This window comes from Sinocyclocheilus grahami, unplaced genomic scaffold (genome assembly GCF_001515645.1).
Source record: "Sinocyclocheilus grahami isolate Dianchi unplaced genomic scaffold, SAMN03320097.WGS_v1.1 scaffold482.1, whole genome shotgun sequence".
Taxonomy (NCBI): Eukaryota; Metazoa; Chordata; class Actinopteri; order Cypriniformes; family Cyprinidae; genus Sinocyclocheilus; species Sinocyclocheilus grahami.
In genome coordinates this window covers 537,947-565,521 of record NW_015505661.1, presented here as the reverse complement: position 1 = coordinate 565,521, position 27,575 = coordinate 537,947, and the positions used below count along the sequence as shown (strand labels likewise).

Here is a 27,575-nt window from a genome sequence, read left to right as displayed (position 1 = left end):
TTAACTTATTTTTTATATGTAGAATGTTATTAAAAAAAACATGTGAAACAAGATCATAAACTGAAGTGACCTCTTTGAGACCTTTGATTTCTGTAGGTGTTTAATAAGGAGCAGCAGGATTGTTCACATTAGCCTGCAGATATGTGAATGAAAGGGGAAGGAGAGTTGAAGGAGAGTGGAGATTCCAGTACTACTGCAGTGCTCATGAATAAATATGAGTAGATATGAATATGCATTAGAACATTAAATCAGCAGGCAATGACGAGATTTGGCAATATATGAGCGTGTTTGCACCTCGAGTCAAACGGAGCGGGACATTGATGATGAGAAGAACGGAAAGCGCGAAGAAGATGCTGAAAGTCAAATGGGAAAGAAAAACAAACATTTGGCATGCTCACAGTTCTCCTTCCCAACTGATGTGAGACAAAGAAGTTATTCAAATGACCATGAACAAAAGTCTTTTTACATCTTTTTTTTTTTTTTTTTTTCTCCATTTATACAGTGTTGCATAAAAAGCAGCAGGACATACAGAAGCTCTTGCTGCCATCCGTAGTCTCTCCATCTATCCTTTAAAACACATTCATATTCTCTCACACTCGCAAAAACAGTCTTTGCCTAAATCTTGTTCACTCGCCAGTGTGTGTTGTTCAGCATTTAACAGGGTTGTGCTGTGCTATTGTGTTTGTTAGCTGTTTAAATCTGTATTGTGTTTGTGTTCTATACGTTTATTGACTAGGTTGTTGGTGATATGTCGATGATTTGAGCATCTGTATCCATGTTCGTGTGTGTTTTCACAGTCAAAGATTTCCGCATATACTGCATTGGTCTTAATACGTCTATGTTTATATACTATCTGTTTCAGGATGTGTAAATGTGCGCATTTGTCAGTCTTAAACAGTTCTGTCTGCACCGGAGCGTTTGCGAACCACCTGCTCCCCATTGACCTGGTCCACGGCGAGGGTCTCCACTTCCGGCTGTTGCCGAGCCGCACCTCCACCTGCTGAGGGCGAGCGGTGGATCCGCTGTGCCACTCCTATATGTGCGTTAGCACGGGGATGGGCTCCCTCCCATGCTGGACTTGGGGGCACTGGGATGTGGGTGGGGCTTGATGGTGCAGGAGGTGTGGTCGAAGAAGCGATGGGCGGGATTACAGAGGGGCGTTCCCGCAGCACCGGCTGAGACTCTATGGGGGCCGCGGGCTCTCTGGCTTGCAGGAACGGTGTGGGATCTGGCATGGCATCTACCGAATCCCTCAGTACCAACCTTCGGCCATCTGTGGCGCCCAACCGGTACAGCTCCGTGTATTCAGAGTGCAGCGGCTGCGAAAGACTTTTGCGCATGCGTCTGCGAGGGGTCTCGGGTTGCCGGACGTCTTTGTCATTTCCCGAGGCCACAGGAGCGGGAGGAGGGGTGGGTTTGAAAGAGCCGATGGGGCTGACGGAGGGGCTAATACCCGCAGCTCCCCCGGCGAGAAGGCGTTTTTTGGTAGCGTGGAGCTGGGAGGTGAGGTAGGCAATGGTGCTGGCTCTCTGCTCCAGCTCTCCAGACAGGACAGCCAACTTATGGCTCTTCAACTTCAGCTCATCCAGGTACTTCTTCTCTCGCTCACGGATGGTGTTCTCCAACACCGAGATCATGGCGTTCTTCTGCTCCAGATCTCGCAGGAGCTCCGTGTTCTCCTGCTCTTTAGCCTTGAGCTGAGCCTCCAGCTCCTCACAGCGCTGGTGCAGCTCTCTGCAACGAGCCTCACCATCACCTGAGAGAAAACAAGATGTTAGGTACAAACATGTAAAAGGATGCTACAAACAAATATAAATTTTATTCCAGGGCTCTTCAACTCCAGTCCTGGAGGGCCAGTGTCCTGCTGAGTTTAGTCTCACGTAGCCAGACCTTCAGAGAGTCTGAGAACCTTGGCCACTTTTAATGGCCAAGGACCGCCGAAGAGGATATATGACTGACAGATAAAGCAACTAATCACGTTTCGTTTTGTGCCGCGTCATGTTTAGGGGGGAGGAAGTGTTGCCACAATAACAGACTGGTGTGTAAAATGGATGTATTTCAGAGAGTCCATGTCGCGTACTTTACATATTTCACATAATTTTAAACATACAGCATTTAGTTGATCCTGATAAGTGCTCATTAGCTGTGTTTCCATTACCCTTCAAATTTCGCAAATTGAAATTGCGGATTGAAAATACACCTAATGGAAACCCGTAAATTTCGCAAAAACTCTCATATATTACAAATAAGTTGTTATGCTCACATGATGAGGTTTTTCAGGCAATTCTAAAATGGAATACATCGCAAAACTGCAATGGAAATTTTTTTTCATATTTATAACATGGCATACGTAAAACTCGTATACGTAAAAATTGGGATTGTACTAACGTCTGCATGACACTGGCCCTCCAGGACTGGAGTTGCAGAACCTTTTACTAGTACCGTCATTTGTAATCAGCATTTTAAGATTCTTTTCTCTAGTCAGTGCTATTTGTGTGCCACACGAGTTAATGCCTATGCAGTGTTTTTTAACTGATCACTTGTAAGTAATGATGATTATGCTTCCTTAGAGGACATAAGGAAGCTGTCTATCTAGGAAGAGAAGCGTTTCACTAGGTTTTGGAATAAAGCTATTAATAAGTACAATGTCTGAAATATAATAGGTTTACATAAAGACATTCTGCAAACTGACAAAAACATTAGCCTGCAGAGGGCAGCAGTGAACTGTGAATAAACCAATTACCCCTGCAGAACTAATGGCTATGGAACATCAAACTCTTTCCTATACAGGAACACTCCACTCCTCCCTTAAGATCTGATGTTAAGCTTTTGACAAACATCATTTGTTGTATTATGGGAACAGCTCGTTTAGCTTAGCTCAGCATAGATATTATTGATTTCTACATAAATTTAGCTAGATAAACGCATTGTAATTGCATGGATAATTCTGAACCATCTTACTGAAAATCATCATTAAAAAAAATTAACATGGGTTATGTCTGTCTTATAAATGTCTAAGATTGTTAAAGACATGCATTTAGCAGCCAAATAGGGTGGGGCTGAGACGGACACCTCGGAGAGACACTCCACAAACATAAGGAGAGGGAGTGAAAGGCAGACACACAGAGACAGAGGATCCTATCTCCCGTTACACTGCTAATGGATGTGAAGGTTGGGGGAATAGCAATGCCCCTCTTTATTGACCTTCAGCTTTGCAACAGCCTAAACAATGGCACGCAAGGGAAGATTTGCCTCTCTCTCTCGCTCTCTCACACTTTCTTGCTTTCTCTCAGTTTAAATTTATCGTGCTTCACTGGCATGACAAAAGACAAAAAGCAAACATCTGTAACTGCCAAAGCAATAAAATAAAAAATATAAATAAAGAAAGAACAGTATAGTAGTATATAGAGTAAACTCCCTCTTTATTGACCTTCAGCTTTGCAACAGCCTAAACAATGGCACGCAAGGGAAGATTTGCCTCTCTCTCTCGCTCTCTCACACTTTCTTGCTTTCTCTCAGTTTAAATTTATCGTGCTTCACTGGCATGACAAAAGACAAAAAGCAAACATCTATAACTGCCAAAGCAATAAAATAAAAAATATAAATAAAGAAAGAACAGTATAGTAGTATATAGAGTAAACCAGAAATTTAACAAATGCAATTTTAGCAAATTTTAAAATAAAATCTGAAAAGTTTATCCAATTAATCAGAAAAATGCTGCAAATTTAAATTAGTGCAAGCAAATAAAGTGAAACAACAACTTAATAGACAAAATGGCATATAAAAGTAGCATTAACAAAACAAAATAAAAGAAATGTCCTTTAATGTCAGATTTACATATTGAAGTTATCCGGTACACTTCATCTGAGATAATGAGGGTTTCAGTTCTGTGTGATCTCTCTAATAGTTATTAAAATAGACATGCAGAATGAGCTCATGTTGGAGACCGACTCACACTCTCTCTCACTTTCCCTGACCGCTTCATTACCACTTAGCAATGGCCACACCAGATAATCATCAAATTCACACACAAACCCAGTTGGACAGCCATAATACATCCACGAAACACACTCCAGCACAGTCATCTGAGGTCAAAGCGACAGCTTCAGCATGAGAGTGCTTACATGTGAAACTATGATAAGTATACTTCATTCTTCACAATGCTAATTATCACATGTGTCACGGTAGAGTGACAACAGATGTCTAATCAGCGATTGGTGGTGTAATCATTTGTTACGGACATGTAGTTTAATGAGAATGAACCATCTGCTGTTACGCCAGTCGAGAGAAAGTGCTGTTTTAAATTGGAAGAGAAATAATCTCTATTATTATGTGATGGCTGGATTAAGAATGATGCTTGATCTTTGAAATGAGAGGAACATGTGATTCTCATTTGATTCTCTCATGTCATTTGACATAAAACCAAGTGTTTTGATGTATGGCAGTAGTGCTGGTCTGAAATATCATGGCTTTTGTTAGGAACATGAGCGTGGGGATGTAGTCAGCAGGTTGCAGATGATGCATTAGCCGTTTGCATTAGTGCTGTATTAGCGTAGTCATTCATAATCTCATTTCCTGTGCTAGACACGAATCTGGCTCACATCAGCCACATGCGCAAACACAAACAACAGCCTGTCCAACCATACAGACACTAAACAAATGTGAAACTAATTTATTATACACAGCTCTCTGAAATACTTGATTCTGACTAGTCAACTCCAGAAATATAATCTGCAGATTAATCATATTAATCTTAAACTAAATATTGTGATATTGTTACAGTGTTTGTTATGGTGTTTTCTTTCTGTTATTTTATTATTTAATTAAAAATTTTTTGTTTATTATTTTTGTGAGATAATACAGTAATTTCAACTCCAAAATCAATAGTTCATGTATTTAATTGTTGTACTTGTTTAATAAAGAGGATAATGTACAGTCTTTATCATGTAAAAAACTCTCAAAGTCTCAAAGCCTTCACTTTTTTGCCTGGAAACTGCATGTCTGTGGGAACTGCGTTGAGCATTCAGATGCCTAAATGTTATCAATGTATGTTTGTGCGGAGACTGAAAGGCCAACATATATTAAACAGAGTGAAATTGAAAGGTGTGAGAGGGAAATGGCAGGCCCTGTGGGCAGCAGGGGGTCTGTCTGTCTGTCTGTCTGTCTGTGTGTGTGTGTGTGTGTGTGTGCTTGCTGGGTGGGTCGCTGGTTGCCAGGTTACAAGGCACGACCATGGTGGTATATGTGCGAAGAGGGAAATAAAGTCTTATTTACAACCTGCTGCAAAGAGGGAGCAATACAGTGGCAGATGAATAAAGAGACTGCCAGACAAAACAAGAAACAATGTTTTCATTTGACCTTCCTCCTGCTGTTTGCATGTCCATCTGTCTGTGCATCTACCAGGCTGTTAAGAGATTTCTTTTAACAGGTGAACGTGTGGATGACAAGCACTTTGACAGCATCTTAGCAACACCTGACACACACACAGCCGCCTTGCATAAGCATTTTGTTCTGAGTGTGAATGCAGCCACATATAAAGCATGCGTGAGAAATCTTACCGCCTGGATCAGAACTCCGCATTGTCAGCTCATATGTCAGGTCTGTGAAACAAAAGAGAGGACAGAAGGAGTGTACAGGACGACAAAGGGAGGAGTGTGAGAGAGAGAGAGAGATCAAATGTTAGGCTGGCAGCACAGAACATCACACTACCTTAAATGACAACAGTTGAAGATCACATGACACAAGACATCACCTGAAACAGGAGGAGATCAAGAGAGTGAGAGCAAAAACAGAAACAGTAACACAAGCGAGAGTCAACCAAGGATAAAAGAGCATGTGGAAGTCAGTGGGACAATACAAACAACATGAAACTTCAAATTCTGTAGTTGATGAGTTCGGAGTTGTTTTTTGTTTTGTTTTGTACTTCAATGAACTGCAAACAATAAGACCAGTATTTCATGTTGTTTTGTTTAGTTGTTTTGCTTTACTTTGCATTTTTGCTAGGCTATTTTGTTTTGTGGTTTTGTTTTTACTTTGCTCTTTGGCTTTGCTATTTTTTGTTTGTTTTGTTTTGGTGATTTGTTTTGTTTTGTTTTGCTTTGCTTTTTGGCTGTGATGTTTTGTTTAGTGCTTTGATTTGTGCAATTATGAATCACACACACAATAATAGCACAACGATTTCACTTAAAAAACTGTACTTAAAGAATGGCTTCTTTGGAGTGAAGCAGCGTTAAGGCCTTTTCACACTAAACGCGAAAATTCTGTTCTCAGATACCAATGATAACAAGAACTCAGCATCCTCTTCTCTCTGAAGAATTTTTAGGTATAATATATCACAGTTTAGTTTATTTTGCTATCCTCACTTTACATAAATGAACTATAGTGTCCTACACCCACTAGCAAAAACATACCAAAAATTATATCTGGTCTCAGAAGGATATACAGTCAAACCAAAAATCATTCAGTTATTTACACACTTAATTATCCCCATTAAAATGTATTTTACAAGTTTTTGTTACGGAAGTTATTACAAGCACTCGATGATGGTTTAAAGTGGGTTTTAAGCAAAAACATTAATAATAACATTACATTTTCTAATGTGGCTTGATGCTAATTGTACTTCTATTTATATTTCAAGATGTTTTCTTGTAAGCATTATAGATAGTTTGTGTTTCTGGTGCAGAACCAAACTTTATTTATCTTAATTTAATGCTATATACTGAGCAGTGGACAATATACGAGATACATATCTAAGGAAAAATGCATTGTTGGCCGGCACCACCTAGCATGCAGGCGTGAATTAGCAGAAGGCGATCAAATGTTTCACGCTTGGTGTGAAAGCACCATTCGTCATCGATTCGCCTTGCTTTTTCGCATCGTGCTCAGTTTGAAACAGCATTTAGATGAGGATTGAGCTGTCTAGAATGAGATTAACTTTATTCTCACAATCCTATACAATAATCCCTGTGGCACCGTTTTACTCAGTGTAGAGAAGTGACTCTCATTTCCAGTCAATTTTTAATTATCCTCTGAAAAGTGGCAAAAATACAAAAATAAAATAAAAACAATACTAGATTAACTAAATAAAATAATAGTAAATGCACTAAAACTGGCAATAATTTTTCTTCATCACTCAGCAAAAATAATTTACATAAGCAAGTAATTATAATGAGAATTTGAGCCATTTTTTTCATGATTATTATGCTTCATTTACTGTAGACATTTTACAAATGAATAATGTATGTTTATGGATGCTTGCTTAAGTGCAGTTTTGCTGTAAGTGGCAGTCACTACATGATGCCCAGTGTATTGGCATGTGTGTGTATGCGTGTACCTGTGCAGTGCTGTTGTAGACGGCGGATCTCAGCATGTAGGCCTTTCAATGTGTTGGCATGGTCTTGTTGCAGGAACAGCAGGTTTTTCTGTGCGCTGTGCAGTTGATTCTCCAAGGTCACACTCACCGAGGCCATGCTGATGATGGTACAGGGTCACACTCACATGTATAAATAAACTCACTCTCTCACACCTGCACACACACTAGCCCAGGAGACCTGAAAACACAAGAAAAGAAAATACTGGTCAGATATATAGAATATTCAGCCTTCTGGCAGTTATCACTCACTATAGCTAAAAGTTCCATTAGTCAATTACACACCTAGCTCCAAGGTTATTGGAGGACGTTTTACAAGAAATTAATATTTCAGTCTTTCTACTTCAAAATTTCTCGGTTAATTTAACGTGTTACTTGCTGTTTGTGACATTTACTAGCAATTTCTGAATGAAATTTGTTTCTGCACCAAATATGTTTTTAGTGAAGCTGGCTGATTATAAAATTCTATACTATTTTTTAGGGATGCACCGATACCACTTTTTCCAGTACTCGCCCGATACCGATACTTTTATTTTTGGTACTTGCCGATACAGAGTACCGATACCAATATTTTTCATTGCATTTGTACATTTTTTAAATATTGGGTACAGAAACCAAAAGAGTATGTATAATGTTAGTTGGTTAACTTCATTTATCAAATAGATAGTCAAACCAAAATGTATTCAGACACCTTCAACATTTCTCACATTATCACAGTTTATTCGCTATAGTTTAGAAAATGGTAATAAAATATGACAAGAACTCAGAGTTAAACTGTGTCAGAACAAATTCATCTTAATAATGTCAGATAACTTTGATAGAAAGGTATGTAATAGATTACAATCAACCAAACATTATTCATACAGTTGTCAATATTTACACAACTATCAATACTTTGTCGGGTGACCCTTAGCCTCAATGACAGCCTGTAGTCTCCTGGGCATGCTGTCAACCAGGTTCAACTTAAATTTTTTCCCAGACTCGGTCTGAATAATTTTTGGTCCCAAATTTTTATCAATTTTACTGGTAGTCCACTGTATGAAGAATTTTTAGGTATAATATATCACAGTTTAGTTTATTTTGCTATCCTCACTTTACATAAATGAACTATAGTGTCCTACACCCACTAGCAAAAACATACCAAAAATTATATCTGGTCTCAGAAGGATATACAGTCAAACCAAAAATCATTCAGTTATTTACACACTTAATTATCCCCATTAAAATGTATTTTACAAGTTTTTGTTACTTTCACTGTTATTCACTGTTTCACTATTATTTCAAGATAATATTTTAGGACATCATCCAATTCAGATCTGACAGGTACTGTAATAGGGACATTTTCTGAGTGTCATTCCATTAAAAAATATATTTTTTAAATATATATATTTAATTAAACCTCTTCTGAGACATCAACATCAGGATATCTGCTACTCTGCAATTCCCAGAGTACATGACAAAATACATCTTTAAAGTAATTCAATATTACACCAAAATCACTCTTCCTACAGGCATGTGAGGTCACAATTCACCAGCAGCGAAATATAGATGTGACTGTGTTTGTGTAATCAGGACAAGCTTCTATAAAAGTGCGCATGTGAAGTCAGTGCTGGATAAAACTACACTCACATGAGATGTTTACAATGGAGTCACAGCCACATAGTGAGGTCAGGAGACAGTCATGCAGTACTTACACAAACACAAACACATTACTGCAATTAAAATGTTTACTTTGGATATCACTATCCCTTCCCCGAATCAACGTCCCTCTGTCTGAGAGGACAAAGAGCTATATTTATCTAATGACAGCATAATGGTTTGACATTACGTAATGCATTTCAGATGAGGCAGAGAAGCCAGGGAGAGTCTGTAGATACGGTATGTGGGAGTATTGATTTAAGGGGGTGAACGCTGGGCTGGTTTCCACAGACCCTGCACTGCTTAGGGATCATCCCTCATCCCAAAGCACTCTTAAAGAGGTCATATCATACATATATCATTTTTTCCCCTTGATGTTTTCTGATCCACTTAAAATTTAAGTAGGGCTGGGTGATATATTGAATATTCATGGTATAATCGCAATGATTGTGCTGGTGAATGAAATTGAGCAATATTTTAATTATCAATGATATAGTGTGCTTTTTATCTAACCATTATAGTTTGCTTTTCATCCAGCCATTAATTTTCAGTGAATTTATTTTCCAAAGCCACTCATATAATGCAGAAACATTCATGAAGCAAGCAACACGCGCGCACGTATTTGTACTGGTGCAGAATGAGAGGACAGTAGCACAGCCTAGCACATTTCACACAGGCTGCTAGTTTCACTTTCGCCAGAAAGTCGTGTATGCTTAAGGGTGAAAATAAATGACGTTTATAGTGAATGCCCCTATAAATTGTCTTATATTTGCGATTTAGTTTTAATCCAAATGATGTGTGTGCTAAGTGAGCGAACATCAATAAAGATCACACAACAGAAGTGCGCACTCTCTCTCTCCCTCCCTCCCTCCCTAGCAACCATTAAGTAACTTGTGCATTGTTTTACTAATTACTTACTTCTTTTTGACATATCCGACTGAACTACAAACTTTCCAGTGATGTCTGTGAGAAAGATATATTCACTCGATAAGCTCACGCATCTGCGCCGCCGCGCGCTCAATCCACTCAGCCGTGCTTTGTTTATCAGCTCGCGCACATCAGCTATACAGGCGTTAATACTGAAAGTTTAATTGGTATCGGGGCATTTTAACGAGTACAATTACGAGTACAAGAGCGCAGCATCGGGCCCGTATCCCTACTATTTTTTAAACAAGTAAATATTAAAATAATTTAAATAATATTTTAAATAAATAATAATATTCTTATTTTATATACTAAAAATGCTAAAAATAAAACACCACAAACTAATTTTTTAGATAAAATATGCGATTTTCCAAAGCAGTGTTACTACATTATTAAATTACATTAAAATTGTATGTGTGCATATAACTGTTATGAATAATACTGATAAGAAAAAAGATCTAATTACCACAAACTAATACAGTCTATAGTAAATTCCATCGTTATCAAGCACAACAGAAGTAAAATATTATTCTCATATGAAACACATAAAACGTTTGACACAAAAAGCACCTCAAATGTCTTTTTATCTAAAAGTCAAATTTTTGCAGTTTACAGATTCAGTGCTGCCACAGACACAAGTGTATTAGTGAGTGAGTGACGTGAAATGTGGCCAAGTATGGTGACCCATACTCCGAATTAGTGCTCTGCATTTACCCATCCAAAGTGCACACACACAGCAGTGAACACACACAAACCGTGAACACACACCCGGAGCAGTGGGCAGCCATTTTTGCTGCGGTGCCCGGGGAGCAGTTGGGGGTTCGGTGTCTTGCTCAAGGGCACCTCAGTCGTGGTATTGAAGGTGGAAGAGAGCGCTGTACATTCACTTCCCCCCACCTACAATCCCTGCCGGTACGAGACTCGAACCCACTGACAGGTACTGTAATAGGGACATTTTCTGAGTGTCATTCCATTAAAAAATATATTTTTTAAATATATATATTTAATTAAACCTCTTCTGAGACATCAACATCAGGATATCTGCTACTCTGCAATTCCCAGAGTACATGACAAAATACATCTTTAAAGTAATTCAATATTACACCAAAATCACTCTTCCTACAGGCATGTGAGGTCACAATTCACCAGCAGCGAAATATAGATGTGACTGTGTTTGTGTAATCAGGACAAGCTTCTATAAAAGTGCGCATGTGAAGTCAGTGCTGGATAAAACTACACTCACATGAGATGTTTACAATGGAGTCACAGCCACATAGTGAGGTCAGGAGACAGTCATGCAGTACTTACACAAACACAAACACATTACTGCAATTAAAATGTTTACTTTGGATATCACTATCCCTTCCCCGAATCAACGTCCCTCTGTCTGAGAGGACAAAGAGCTATATTTATCTAATGACAGCATAATGGTTTGACATTACGTAATGCATTTCAGATGAGGCAGAGAAGCCAGGGAGAGTCTGTAGATACGGTATGTGGGAGTATTGATTTAAGGGGGTGAACGCTGGGCTGGTTTCCACAGACCCTGCACTGCTTAGGGATCATCCCTCATCCCAAAGCACTCTTAAAGAGGTCATATCATACATATATCATTTTTTCCCCTTGATGTTTTCTGATCCACTTAAAATTTAAGTAGGGCTGGGTGATATATTGAATATTCATGGTATAATCGCAATGATTGTGCTGGTGAATGAAATTGAGCAATATTTTAATTATCAATGATATAGTGTGCTTTTTATCTAACCATTATAGTTTGCTTTTCATCCAGCCATTAATTTTCAGTGATTAGTCTTTGATTCTGTCTTGTCTCTCACGTATGGAAGTGTGGAAATATGTTTTAATAGCATCATTTAAAGTAAAACAGTATTTGATTGATAAAGTTGGTTCAAATTATTCATTTTAACGAATCAATTCAGTTCTGATTCAAGTTCTGCCTCAATCATCACTCTAACGTGTTCACAGGTATCTCTATATTGTATTTTTCATATATTACAATTTATAATTATCAATATAAAACATACAGTATGCAAACTACTGCTCAAAAGTTTTGGGGTCAGTTAGATTATTAATATTTTTAAAAAGAAATTAATACTTTTATTCAAAAGTGACAAAGACTTTTACAGCATCATAAAACATTTATCTACAAATAAATGCTGTTATTTTGAAGTTTATTTCATCAAGGAATCCTGAAAAATGTATCACCGTTTCCACAAAAACTGTTTTCAACACCTAATGCAAAAAATTTCTCAGTGAGCATAAGAGTCTTTATTAAATAGATAAATCTTATACCGATTCCAGATTTTGAATGGTAGCGTACATTACATAAATACAGTTTTTTATTACTTTATATAATGGTGCATATAAATTGAAGAGAGTAGACTAAAAGTGCATTTTCCTTGTGCTCGTTTAGACAAACTGTGCTGAAGTATATCAAAAACATGCCGTGATTATTTTCAATCATTTTTGCTGCTGTGACTTTAAGACTTTCATGCAAATCCTCTGGTCATGCAATTTTGATGAGTACCTTAGTTTAAATAAAGGATATTTTAAGACGGGCAGTTTTGAGTTTCAAGTTTTGAGTTCTGAAAGTAGATCAAGTGCATCAAATTCTTGTCTCTTATTTCAAAAATCAAGGAAAATTCCATTTCTCATGATATGTCCCTTTTAAAAACACTTTGGCCCAGCCTAATATATCATATTCCAGCTACAAATATACTCGCTTGTGGGCTAATGTATTAATCTAACGCCATGTTTAATTTTTTTTCTGCTTCTACCAGAAGATAAAAGAAAGTGACCCCATCATGACTTCTTAAGAAAGGCTTTGATTTAGTAAAAGGGTCCTCATAAAGACCAGTGTAGTTTAAATTATTAACAGAGAACTTAGGCAGACACTCTCCTCTGAGTGCACTTCCTCCTATCATGACAATGCAACACAATAAAACGGACAAATCCAGCCATTCAGAAAGACGAAGGTCTGCATTGCTAATCATACTTCACATTTATTCTGCTACATGGCGAACTATTTTATATTATATTAACTGCCTGCTCTCTTGCAGAAAAACGTGATGCTACAAAATGTGAAAAACTTTACTGCGGGAGCAAACTGCTGCAGTTTCCAAGTGAAATAAGCAGTAGTGGTGTAGAAGTGCTGCAACTTTATCAATTAATAATGTCTTGAATTGTGAAAGTTTGAATTTTAGATTTAAAGAATTACATTTCAAATCTAGGAATTATGGTCAGGGTAAGGCACGTCCTGATTTTGCTGAGTTAGATGTGTTCCTAGGTCAACATATTTTGTTGACAACAACATTTTAATCCAAAAATTTAGTCTTGACCATAGCCCTATACCTAAACCTAACCTTAATGCGTAATCAGTAAAAGCAGAGGAAATGATAAATTAATGACACTGATGTACAAGCACCAAACACTGACTGTAAGCCTAAACTTCACAAAAACTATAAACTGGTTCTTCAAATCTGATTGGTTAATCACAATGTTGTTCCAGGGTCAACAAAGATGTTGATCCAGGAACATGTCACACTTGGTAAAATCAAGGTCTGCCAGGGTAAGCATTAGGAAAAATGCATTCCCATTGGTTGTGTTAAAAATTATTAAAAATTGATACAACACTATATAGACTTTAAGACTTTATAGGAGAAAATCAATCACTTTTAGCGACACTCGGTGGACATTTCATCTGGACACTGCAGTGATTTATACGGCAACTTATTTCAGGCTTGCAAAAACATGCATGGTCACGTTTTTCTCATAAGGTCAAGTTGAAAACGAGAAAAAGGAGCAGCCAAAAATGGTAGTGTGTTTGATCAGAAGACAGGAGCAGATGCCTTTAACACACTCTCACTCTGACAGACTAACCACAGCCCTCCACAAGACAGACACAACAAAAGGACGGGAAAAGCAGCAGACTGGATTCGCTCTAAAGTCTGAAAGGGAAAACAAAAACACTGTGGGTTTCTGAAAACAAAACATATATATACACATATTTGAACAGTGTGGCTAAAAAGAGGGTAAGAGACGTTCGAGGTAGACTACGAGTCAGTGGAACTCATGAAAAGCCTATGAGCATGAATGAGTAATGCCAGGCTGTGCTCACGCTGGGTGCGGCACAGAGAAGACAGTCGGTAGACTCTACCCGGCTCTTTTATTAATTCACTTGCTGTCGTCCCTCCTCATGTGTCCTCTCTCTTTTTCTTGCTATCTCCATTTCTCCTCATTCATACAGTATATCACGCAATAAAGATGCAAATGTTAAGATTTACAGAAACAAAGAAACACACTACCAACAAACAGGGTTAGGCAAAATTCAGAATTTAGAAAAGACTCACTTTTCAAATATTTTTTAATTATTATTATTTTTTTTTTATTGTTATTTATTGCTATTACTATTTTGAGCCAGATTTACTAAACAGGGCAAATTAGCATTAGAGCGCAATTCCATAAATGTGGAAAATTTTTGCGGGTGATTTACTGACAATGCACACAATAAAGAACACAGACACAACATCTCATTTCCATAATGACCAGCGCAATCTACCAAGAGCAGCACAAATTGCCGCCTGCTTTAAGACATGTTTTTTGGGCGTTAAATAATGTCGCAAATACCAGTGAATTGACGAGCGCAAATCTTAGTAAATTGTGTTGCGTGATTCATTTAAATACTGTCCTCCCATAAATTTACCGATCGAAAGGGAAACTCCTACAAATGCATACTCAATATGAATTACAAATATAACTGTGTCCATGCCTTTTCAGCGCTAATTTCCCACTGCGTGTCTTTAGTAAATCCTAACATTATTTTTTACGCCAAATGAGGGTTTGTTCTGGCGCAAGCTATTAGTAAATTTGGCCCTTTGTCTCTTATGCTTAAGTCGTGTCTTATGCTCAGCAAATCAGTATTTATTTGGTCACAAATACAGTATAAACAGTAATATTGTGAAACATTACAATTTAAAATATTATTATATGATTTTAATATATTTTAAAATGTAATTTATTCCTGTGATTGCAAAGCTGAATTCTCAGTAACCATTACTCCAGTCTTCAGAAGCATTTCTTACTATTATAAATGTTGACAACAATGATGCTTAATATTTTTGTGGAAACTATAATTGTTTTCCCCCCAAAAGAACGGCTTTTTTTTAAACATCAGAAATGTATTTACCATCGATTCTTATGAATGTAATACATCCTTGCTGAATAAAAATATTAATTTCTTTCAGGAAAAATATAAAAATAAAACTAAATGACCCCAAACTTTTGAACAGTCTATAAAACTTTTGAACAATATAAATTAAATAAAACTGTCACATAGGCTAGGTGTAGCCTAATTTCAAACCATGATTCCCCATATGTTCTGGTTATGATAAAATGTATGGGAAATTCATGTTAAAAAAAAGAAAAGAAATAAACCTACAACCGATATATTTCTTTGAACTTAATCTGACTACTAATTCTACTTCCTTAAATGCAAATTACGATTCCCATTTGCAACCTCAATGCAAATTCACATAGTACACAAACGCAGTAAAACTCCATATGGCTTATACACATCAACCATTTTGTAGGTGGACACCAACACAATCTACTTATAACATCAGTTGGGTGTCATTAATAGCGTATCTGGTCTCTCTTTCACAGCACAACACACACAGATTTTCACACAGTGAGAATGACTTTGCCACGGTCAAACCTGCTGTGCTTAAAAAGATTTTAAAAAGTGTTTAGTTATGCTCAAGACGGCAGCTACATAACAAAGGACACTGACAGATGACCTCCATTACTTAAAGACAGAAAGAGAGAGACTACGAGGCTCTGTGGAGCAGGCAAAATCTATGAATAATTTATGAATAATGAAAAGTGAGGTATATAAGGAGTTTGTATGCCTACTATGAGCAATACCAATATTAAGGTACGACTGCGAGTGATAATGTCATCTATAGTGAATCACATGAGCACTTCCTGAAACAAGGGAGCTTCCCAGCAGCCACCATTACATCATAACAACATCATACCGTAGGTATTAACATTTGGTTTTGCGTCAATAACAACAGCACTTGAGCTGCATGAACTCCACAAGAACCTGATGATCATGTTCGCCAGCATGTGAGATAATCTGTACAACGAGAGACATGATCAACGTCACAAATTTATTTCTTTGATTAGTGGCCTAGAATTAGTGCAGCACCTGACATATTTGTTATTTATTTTACATTAGAAGATTTCTTTGTTTTATTTGTTTTTCACATTCTGCTTATTTTCAGCTTTAAATTAGACTTTGAATTCCAGATGTAGAAGGACTTTTGTTCAACCCAGGCTCATTGGGAAAATGTGCCTTTGCCGACATTTCTGTGAAATGATATTACATTGCTTCGTACATGTTTTGCAAGATTTTACAAAGTGTAATGTCCAGTGAGTGGCACTAAAAGAGTGTTCAGTTATCTGTAATCTGTAGCTGTGTCTGGCAAGGTTTTATTACGTTGATTGTTGTGTGTATTGCGCCAGTTGATGGTATGAAAAAGGTTGATGGTATATCCACCTTATTTTTCCCGCATGAGAAGGAAAAACGATGCATTAAGAGTCTTTTCTGTCTTTTAAGAACTTTTTGAAAATCAGGGTAAATTTTACTTATTTTGTCTTCTGGGACACATGTAACTATTTTCTGTAGCCTCTGAAGGGCAGTACTAAATGGAAAAAAATATGATATTTAGGCAAAATAAGAAAAATGTACACATCTCCATCACCATGCCTCTTAATGCATTGTTTTTCCTTCTAGAGCATCAGTGAGCATTTGAACCTTCTGTAATAGTAGCATATGAGTCCCTCAGTTGTCCTCAGTGTGAAAAGATGGATCTCAAAATCACAGTCATTGTTGGAAAGGGTTCAAATACACAAAAATGCTGGAAAACCAAAGAATTTGTGGGGCCTGAATGATTTTTCTGAAGATCATTCAGTTAAGAACACAGTATTAAGGGAATTTATATTAATTTTTATAAATTCAACTAGGCTATTATTTTCTCTTGTGGACTATATGTAAACATATTTTATGTGAAATATCTTATTCAGGTCAGTACTAAATAAACAATAACATGCAAGAACATTTTGCAGATTCTGAAAGGGGAATGTAAACTTTTGACCTCAACTGTATGAAGACACTAGTTTGTAGTGCAAACAGTTTTACTGTTTACTGCACGTTGTTATTCTTCTCGTTATTTCCCTACCGTGGCTAATGAACCAGAAGTCTTGCCCATGGGCTTACTTCCACACTGAAGAATAAGGTAGCATTTGAAAATAATGTTCAGTACCAGCTACACTAAACTCTACCCCTAAACCTAACTGATAGTGTTAACAAAATCAAGTGCTCAGCACAGTGCATGAACTACATGAAAATAACTCTTTATTAATCTATAATCTGCTTATGTATTCATAATTTGTGTGAAACAAAACAATTTTTTTGGGGCATTTTGCATGTATAAGTACGTTTGTAGGCATCTTAGCACATAGCCATCCTATTTGGCGTTTACCGCACACTAGTCTGTAAATTCACACAATATTTCAAAAGATAACCCTAGTGTAATAACCAAATCATAACACACTTATTTATAGTCTGATGAGGCATCAAGTGAGCATCAGAAACAAAGTGCACCCCATCACCATCTGTATCCCGCATCCATCTGCTTACCGTAAATTAACCGTTAAATCACAGGCGCTGGGAGCATTGACCATCCTTCAGAACTGATATTCCACGGCATATGTGAAGACTCACTCCCACACCCCTCCTTTAGGAGCCATTTATGGGCTGGTAGACATTTTAGAGTGCTGATGCTGACATTTGCTCTGATCTGACTGATGCTGGTCCCTACAGTCAGAGGGTGAGGCCTCCCCCGCCCCGCTCCACATGAGACAAAAGAATCCCCCTGACATTAGTACTCAACTCTGTGGTTTTTTCCCCCGTACTATCCCTCACACTCTCCCTTAACAGCTCTCTTTCTTGCCCTCCAAATCCTCTCTCCTTCTCTTGCATTAATAATCAATGAGCTGCAGCTTTAGAGGAGACTCTAAACACTGTTATATCCTAGTACTGATAGTCACGTCACACACACACACACACACACAAACACAAACATGAAACATCCAATATCCAGTGCTTCAGTATGTAGTCACACCCACTACATACTCCTGCATGATGTAAGCTAGTATGATGACATTATGCAGGGCACAAAAACAGCAGCAGGTTAATAGCAACTGATTATCGGTTATTATTAGAAACGTCACTGCTTTTCGGTTCTATTATTAAATAACCACTTATTAAATAAATGAAGACCATACAAAAATCATGATTAACAACATGTGGGACTTTCATGGCAGCATCTGATTGGCCAGTGCACTTCAACACATGCACGTGAGAATGGCTGGGGATGAGCAGGATCATAAACGGTGTTCTGACAAATAATGCTACCTATCAGATTATGCTACCAACACTGTAAGGGTAGGTTTAGGGTTGGGATAGGTGTACATGTTAATAAAGCCTCACACCTTATTAATATCATGCTTCATAACAACATCATACCGTAGGTACTAACATTTGGTTTTGCGTCAATAACAACAGCACTTGAGCTGCATGAACTCCACAAGAACCTGATGATCATGTTCGCCAGCATGTGAGATAATCTGTACAACGAGAGACATGATCAACGTCACAAATTTATTTCTTTGATTAGTGGCCTAGAATTAGTGCAGCACCTGACATATTTGTTATTTATTTTACATTAGAAGATTTCTTTGTTTTATTTGTTTTTCACATTCTGCTTATTTTCAGCTTTAAATTAGACTTTGAATTCCAGATGTAGAAGGACTTTTGTTCAACCCAGGCTCATTGGGAAAATGTGCCTTTGCCGACATTTCTGTGAAATGATATTACATTGCTTCGTACATGTTTTGCAAGATTTTACAAAGTGTAATGTCCAGTGAGTGGCACTAAAAGAGTGTTCAGTTATCTGTAATCTGTAGCTGTGTCTGGCAAGGTTTTATTACGTTGATTGTTGTGTGTATTGCGCCAGTTGATGGTATGAAAAAGGTTGATGGTATATCCACCTTATTTTTCCCGCATGAGAAGGAAAAACGATGCATTAAGAGTCTTTTCTGTCTTTTAAGAACTTTTTGAAAATCAGGGTAAATTTTACTTATTTTGTCTTCTGGGACACATGTAACTATTTTCTGTAGCCTCTGAAGGGCAGTACTAAATGGAAAAAAATATGATATTTAGGCAAAATAAGAAAAATGTACACATCTCCATCACCATGCCTCTTAATGCATTGTTTTTCCTTCTAGAGCATCAGTGAGCATTTGAACCTTCTGTAATAGTAGCATATGAGTCCCTCAGTTGTCCTCAGTGTGAAAAGATGGATCTCAAAATCACAGTCATTGTTGGAAAGGGTTCAAATACACAAAAATGCTGGAAAACCAAAGAATTTGTGGGGCCTGAATGATTTTTCTGAAGATCATTCAGTTAAGAACACAGTATTAAGGGAATTTATATTAATTTTTATAAATTCAACTAGGCTATTATTTTCTCTTGTGGACTATATGTAAACATATTTTATGTGAAATATCTTATTCAGGTCAGTACTAAATAAACAATAACATGCAAGAACATTTTGCAGATTCTGAAAGGGGAATGTAAACTTTTGACCTCAACTGTATGAAGACACTAGTTTGTAGTGCAAACAGTTTTACTGTTTACTGCACGTTGTTATTCTTCTCGTTATTTCCCTACCGTGGCTAATGAACCAGAAGTCTTGCCCATGGGCTTACTTCCACACTGAAGAATAAGGTAGCATTTGAAAATAATGTTCAGTACCAGCTACACTAAACTCTACCCCTAAACCTAACTGATAGTGTTAACAAAATCAAGTGCTCAGCACAGTGCATGAACTACATGAAAATAACTCTTTATTAATCTATAATCTGCTTATGTATTCATAATTTGTGTGAAACAAAACAATTTTTTTGGGGCATTTTGCATGTATAAGTACGTTTGTAGGCATCTTAGCACATAGCCATCCTATTTGGCGTTTACCGCACACTAGTCTGTAAATTCACACAATATTTCAAAAGATAACCCTAGTGTAATAACCAAATCATAACACACTTATTTATAGTCTGATGAGGCATCAAGTGAGCATCAGAAACAAAGTGCACCCATCACCATCTGTATCCCGCATCCATCTGCTTACCGTAAATTAACCGTTAAATCACAGGCGCTGGGAGCATTGACCATCCTTCAGAACTGATATTCCATGGCATATGTGAAGACTCACTCCCACACCCCTCCTTTAGGAGCCATTTATGGGCTGGTAGACATTTTAGAGTGCTGATGCTGACATTTGCTCTGATCTGACTGATGCTGGTCCCTACAGTCAGAGGGTGAGGCCTCCCCCGCCCCGCTCCACATGAGACAAAAGAATCCCCCTGACATTAGTACTCAACTCTGTGGTTTTTTCCCCCGTACTATCCCTCACACTCTCCCTTAACAGCTCTCTTTCTTGCCCTCCAAATCCTCTCTCCTTCTCTTGCATTAATAATCAATGAGCTGCAGCTTTAGAGGAGACTCTAAACACTGTTATATCCTAGTACTGATAGTCACGTCACACACACACACACACACACACACACACAAACATGAAACATCCAATATCCAGTGCTTCAGTATGTAGTCACACCCACTACATACTCCTGCATGATGTAAGCTAGTATGATGACATATTATGCAGGGCACAAAAACAGCAGCAGGTTAATAGCAACTGATTATCGGTTATTATTAGAAACGTCACTGAACACAAACATGAAACATCCAATATCCAGTGCTTCAGTATGTAGTCACACCCACTACATACTCCTGCATGATGTAAGCTAGTATGATGACATTATGCAGGGCACAAAAACAGCAGCAGGTTAATAGCAACTGATTATCGGTTATTATTAGAAACGTCACTGCTTTTCGGTTCTATTATTAAATAACCACTTATTAAATAAATGAAGACCATACAAAAATCATGATTAACAACATGTGGGACTTTCATGGCAGCATCTGATTGGCCAGTGCACTTCAACACATGCACGTGAGAATGGCTGGGGATGAGCAGGATCATAAACGGTGTTCTGACAAATAATGCTACCTATCAGATTATGCTACCAACACTGTAAGGGTAGGTTTAGGGTTGGGATAGGTGTACATGTTAATAAAGCCTCACACCTTATTAATATCATGCTAGAAGCCAAATCTGATAGGTAGCACTTTTCGCTATCGAATTATGCTACTATCTGTTTTAATGGGAGGTAGCAAAATCTGACAGGGTAGCACAAATCGTCAGAACAGCGGCACCTGCATTGCGGACAGCGCAACAATCAAAAATTCCAAAAATTCATATAATTACACCAGAAGACATTTACAAGGTTAGGGACACAAGAGAGAATGTGTTGCGTTTTTTACTCAGAACCTGTGAACGATCCAGAAACGACAGCACGTGTCCTAAACAATATCGCATATGCATCTGCCAGATCGAATGAATAGATTTTCAAATTACTGATTTGAAGCAAATAAATGTTAACGCATCAATAAAAATACAAATAAATCCCAAAAATAATCGAGAATGACTTAAAAGCAGATGATTTTTTTAGTATCATAAGCATGATAAATAAACAGAAATGATCTAAAATTCATTTCGCACAACTCTCGTGACATCCAAAACAATCAACCAGAACGTGTCGAAAAATGTTTTCAGTGACATCTATATGCCACTTTATAGCACCCATCTTCACAATCGTCTCTAGTTACTGTCATAATAATCAGCCACCGGCTAATGATCTCATCCGTCCGAAAATACGCAACAAGCAGTAAACAATAACAACCTACATCAATGCAAGTGCTAAACTGTGTACTTAAAATATACGAGGCAGTATTGCTTTCTAAACCATGCAGCGCAGTAGGCTTTCTTTGAAAACATCGCTCTTTTGTTTCAGTCAGCGGCTCGAGCAGAAGCAGAAGCAGGTGCAGCTGAGATGCGACCTGTACTCAGAACCTGTGAACGACCCAGAAACGACAGCACGTGTCCTAAACAATATCGCATATGCATCTGCCAGATCGAATGAATAGATTTTCAAATAACTGATTTGAAGCAAATAAATGTTAACGCATCAATAAAAATACAAATAAATCACAAAAATAATCGAGAATGACTTAAAAGCAGATGATTTTTTTAGTATCATAAGCATGATAAATAAACAGAAATGATCTAAAATTCATTTCGCACAACTCTCGTGACATCCAAAACAATCAACCAGAACGTGTCGAAAAATGTTTTCAGTGACATCTATATGCCACTTTATAGCACCCATCTTCACAATCGTCTCTAGTTACTGTCATAATAATCAGCCACCGGCTAATGATCTCATCCGTCCGAAAATACGCAACAAGCAGTAAACAATAACAACCTACATCAATGCAAGTGCTAAACTGTGTACTTAAAATATACGAGGCAGTATTGCTTTCTAAACCATGCAGCGCAGTAGGCTTTCTTTGAAAACATCGCTCTTTTGTTTCAGTCAGCGGCTCGAGCAGAAGCAGAAGCAGGTGCAGCTGAGATGCGACCTGCCCCCGAGCGCGCTTTACACCGGGAGCGAAGCGCAAAGAAGCGGCCGACACCTACCGGAAGACGGGCTGAGATTAGTGTGTGTCTGGTGGTAAGGATGGGGTCGGCTCTGCTGTTTGCGGGCTGTTGAGAGGAGAGATATGCTGGGTTTTGTCTCCTCGGTGGAGCAGAGAGAGAGAGAGAGGGCTGTGTCTGACATCTCCCGGAGATACAACACTAAATAAAGCGGTGCATGCCGGGATACTGAGGAAAACACACGCGCGCGCACTTCTGAGTGCCTCTGGTGCAGGTGAAACGCGCGTACACAAGTCACTCTGTTTTCGTCTTAATGTGTGTGCTGAGTTATCCGTCTAATAGATGTAGTGATAGCTGGCGAGTTAAAGTCAACGGAGAGTTAATTGTGTCAACCGAAATGTAGGCTATTTGACGCAAAGCGCCATCACTATAGAAACATGATGACGTTTAGCGTGCGCTTGGTTTACAGGTCTGTCGTGTATCGTCATATCTGTCAACATTTGGGTACCGAAATACTGGAGGGGGGCGGAGTCAAAAGTATATTATATTATGTTTATATTAATTTAAACAATTATTATCAAACAATTATATTCATTTAGTAACATAAGCCGAAATACTGGAGGGGGGCGGAGTCAAAAGTATATTATATTATTTTTATATTAATTTAAACAATTATTATCAAACAATTATATTCATTTAGTAACATAAATGTATCTTAGTGTAGGCTATATCTTTAGAGTTTTATAATTCGTTATCTTCTTGTTGATCCACCAGATCACATTTACAACTGCTGTTTTCTGCTTAAAAAAATAAGGGTCGTTTTTGGCTTTGGTCTGAACAAAGAGCAGAAGGGCTTATTGAAAAATGCAAATTCGTTCTCTGCCAGCAGGAGGCGCTTTTCGTCAGGAATATAGCCGTTTCCCCGGTAACCGCAGTAAACAAAGCAGCCAGCACCTGACTTTGAAACTTGCAGCGCTCATATTTCATCAATTAAATAGCCTTTTGAAGTGTAAGCTATATCTCGTTATTAAAATCGATAATTATTATTATTTACATGTATATTTAGTTTTTTTCACTGGAGCACCACCTGAGTCTTCCTGCGGTACTCCCTGCACACATATCAATAGCATCGCTGGGCTTTAGGTTGCCAAGTTGAGGGGACAAATGGGTTGAAATTTGTATGTTTTTGATCGTGTGAGAAAGATGCGTTTCATACAAGATCTGGCAACCTTGTAATGTGTTGTCGTGATTATTCATATAATACGATTTGGCCCATACAAATTACGGGTGTTTTACCGGAAGCGAATGTAGCAAACATAAAGAATACGCCCACTTTTTTTAATAGAAAGATTAAAAATACGGGAGAAATACGGGAAAATGTTTAAACGGGATGATAGCAGGATAGAATGGTAAAATACGGGAGAAATACGGGGAAAACGGGAGGGTTGACAGGTATGTTATGTATGACTATGAAAATTAAAGTTAATATAGTCCTCAATAGATCAACTGTATCCCACATGAACATGTGATTTGAGAATGAAAAAAAAAGTATATTATTATGTTATTTCTGTTATTAGAAAAGTTTAATATTCATCAGACACAGTGGAGTGGTTAAAAACCCAAATTCTCTATTTCAGTTCCAGGCAGCCCTTTTAGGTATTGAGCAAATTACATTTTCAAAAAGAAAAAGACGGGAAGACAATCTTTTTTAACAAGAGGGTAGTGTGATGTTTTTATTTATTTATTTCAATTTCTTGATTTTAACTAATAAAATTAATTGCAATATTTGGACAAAAGTGTCTACCAAATGTAATTATATTTATGATATCTTGATAGCTAATGTTCTCAGTTAGAAATGAAAAAAAAGCAAAAAATTGTCCTTGAAATTTCACACAGTTGACAAAGAGTGAAAAAAGACACCAGATCGACTGTTAGACTTTTAGTCATTTTTAGAAGACATAACACAAAAAAGATGGCAAATTAAACAGTTTATAATATCTGTCATAAGTAATTCAAAACATTATTTATGCTTAGGCCTACATCATTAGTAACATATCACTAGTTAATTTATGAAAATGCATTATAATTACATATAATTAATAATATTAGAATATATATATATATATATATATATATATATATATATATATATATATATATATATATATATATATATATATATATATATATATATATATATATATATATATATATATATATATATATATATATATATATATATATATATATATATATATATATATATATATATATATATAAAATATTCAATGTTCATTAATGTTACATTTCCTTTTTTCCCCAGTGACTGTTTCCATAACATTCAATAACAACAGTCAATACATTTAAACTTCAGTACTCATTTTACTCCTCATATAATACATTTCTTATTTTCTTATAATAATGGTCTTCACATATAAAACTAACACATTTTAGGCATGTTTTCAGTAGTCTTTAGAAGCTCTGCACATATAGCCTTTAAAGTCCCCCTGTGGTGAAAATCAAGTTTTTTAATGTTGTTTATTTGTCCATGTGGTGTTTTTAATATGCTTTTAGACAAGCCATGTGCCAATCCATTTATCAACACCATTACTGAGTATTTTCTCCTTAAAACTGTAGTTTCTTTCCCAAAGGCAGTCACAGAAACGCGGTTTGAAACGGTCTCTTTTTTTTGCTACGTCACAAAATTCAATAACCAATCGCGTCAAGGGATCCTATCCTTAGCATATCATTAACTGTGCTGCAAAGCAGAGGGTCTAGTGAGAAGCCAGCCAGGCTAATCCGGTAACAGTTATATTTTTTCTGTCGATGTTTCACCAACTGTTAATATTAATATTTCCCCCTATTTTCACGATGTCATGTGCTGTTAGTGCTTATTTATTTGTATTTAGAACCGCTAACTTGAATAATAACCCGCGGCAGCAGTGTAAAAGTAGCCCCGTATGATCGGGGCTTGATTTGGAATCACAAACTTGGCTGCATTTGAGTCTTCACGGCATTTTGAGGACACAACATTAGTAAGTAACTTTAACGAATGTTACAATATCCACTGTAGTTGTCCGCTAGTAAAAACAGTTTTATCAGTCATTATCCATGTTCGAACCAGCGCAAACAGATAATGTTACCTCACGAAGTTAGCCATATTCATTTAGTAACAAATATATCTTAGTGTAGGCTATATCTTTAGAGTTTTATAGTTCATTATCTTCTTGTTGATCCACCAGATCACATTTACAACTGCTGTTTTCTGCTTAAAGGGGTCATATGATGCGATTTCAAGTTTTCCTTTCAGATGATGAGTTTGCTTCTTCATCAGAACACATTTGGCATACCTGTCGACATTTGGGTACCAAAATACGGGAGGGGGGCGGAGTCAAAAGTAAAAAAAATTATATTATATTATATTATTTTTATATTAATTTAAACAATTATTATGTCAACATATTCTGTTACATCAAATACACAAAATAATGATATTTTAAAAAGCATCATGTGACCCCTTTAAAAAAATAAGGGTCGTTTTTGGCTTTGGTCTGAACAAAGAGCAGAAGGGCTTATTGAAAAATGCAAATTCGTTCTCTGCCAGCAGGTAGCGCTTTTCGTCAGGAATATAGCCGTTTCCCCGGTAACCGCAGTAAACAAAGCAGCCAGCACCTGACTTTGAAACTTGCAGCGCTCATATTTAATCAATTAAATAGCCTTTTGAAGTGTAAGCTATATCTCATTATTAAAATCTATTTTAATAGATTATTATTATTATTATTTACATGTATATTTAGTTTTTTTTCACTGGAGCACCACCTGAGTCTTCTCCTCCCATTTCTACCAGTGATCATTGTTTCCTTCCTGCGGTACTCCCTGCACACATATCAATAGCATCACTGGGCTTTAGGTTGCCAAGTTGAGGGGACAAATGGGTTGAAATTTGTATGTTTTTGATCGTGTGAGAAAGATGCGTTTCATACAAGATCTGGCAACCTTGGAATGTGTTGTCGTGATTATTCATATAATACGATTTGGCCCATACAAATTACGGGTGTTTTACCGGAAGCGAATGTAGCAAACATAAAGAATACGCCCACTTTTTTTAATAGAAAGATTAAAAATACGGGAGAAATACGGGAAAATGTTTAAACGGGATGATAGCAGGATAGAATGGTAAAATACGGGAGAAATACGGGGAAAACGGGAGGGTTGACAGGTATGTTATGTATGACTATGAAAATTAAAGTTAATATAGTCCTCAATAGATCAACTGTATCCCACATGAACATGTGATTTGAGAATGAAAAAAAAAGTATATTATTATGTTATTTCTGTTATTAGAAAAGTTTAATATTCATCAGACACAGTGGAGTGGTTAAAAACCCAAATTCTCTATTTCAGTTCCAGGCAGCCCTTTTAGGTATTGAGCAAATTACATTTTCAAAAAGAAAAAGACGGGAAGACAATCTTTTTTAACAAGAGGGTAGTGTGATGTTTTTATTTATTTATTTCAATTTCTTGATTTTAACTAATAAAATTAATTGCAATATTTGGACAAAAGTGTCTACCAAATGTAATTATATTTATGATATCTTGATAGCTAATGTTCTCAGTTAGAAATGAAAAAAAAGCAAAAAATTGTCCTTGAAATTTCACACAGTTGACAAAGAGTGAAAAAAGACACCAGATCGACTGTTAGACTTTTAGTCATTTTTAGAAGACATAACACAAAAAAGATGGCAAATTAAACAGTTTATAATATCTGTCATAAGTAATTCAAAACATTATTTATGCTTAGGCCTACATCATTAGTAACATATCACTAGTTAATTTATGAAAATGCATTATAATTACATATAATTAATAATATTAGAATATATATATATATATATATATATATATATATATATATATATATATATATATATATAAAATAT

General features: G+C 36.9%; 1 protein-coding gene across 4 annotated transcripts; it reads right to left on the bottom strand.

Annotated features, from left to right (window-relative positions):
* Positions 1 to 84: 84 nt before the first annotated feature.
* LOC107553833 (coiled-coil domain-containing protein 92) lies at positions 85 to 25,795 on the bottom strand. 4 transcript variants are annotated; one of them, XM_016236147.1, is made up of 4 exons: positions 25,779 to 25,795; positions 7,334 to 7,550; positions 5,559 to 5,600; positions 85 to 1,756 (listed from the first exon to the last, which is right to left on the bottom strand). In XM_016236147.1, the coding sequence occupies exons 2-4, from the start codon at positions 7,467 to 7,469 to the stop codon at positions 891 to 893; spliced, it is 1,044 nt and encodes a 347-aa protein (XP_016091633.1). In that variant the 5' UTR covers positions 7,470 to 7,550; positions 25,779 to 25,795; the 3' UTR covers positions 85 to 890. The 4 variants fall into 4 exon arrangements, with proteins under 4 accessions (XP_016091633.1, XP_016091631.1, XP_016091634.1 ...); XM_016236145.1 differs by lacking the exon at positions 25,779 to 25,795 and adding an exon at positions 22,678 to 22,940; XM_016236148.1 differs by lacking the exon at positions 25,779 to 25,795 and adding an exon at positions 17,652 to 17,948.
* Positions 25,796 to 27,575: the final 1,780 nt, after the last annotated feature.

Excerpts from the sequence above, each read along its gene's own strand:
- LOC107553833 (XM_016236147.1), bottom strand. The coding sequence starts at position 7,469 with ATGGCCTCGGTGAGTGTGACCTTGGAGAATCAACTGCACAGCGCACAG. Across the intron at positions 5,601-7,333 it reads TCTACAACAGCACTGCACAG|ACCTGACATATGAGCTGACA; the intron begins GTACACGCATAC and ends TTTGTTTCACAG. Across the intron at positions 1,757-5,558 it reads GCGGAGTTCTGATCCAGGCG|GTGATGGTGAGGCTCGTTGC; the intron begins GTAAGATTTCTC and ends GTTTTCTCTCAG.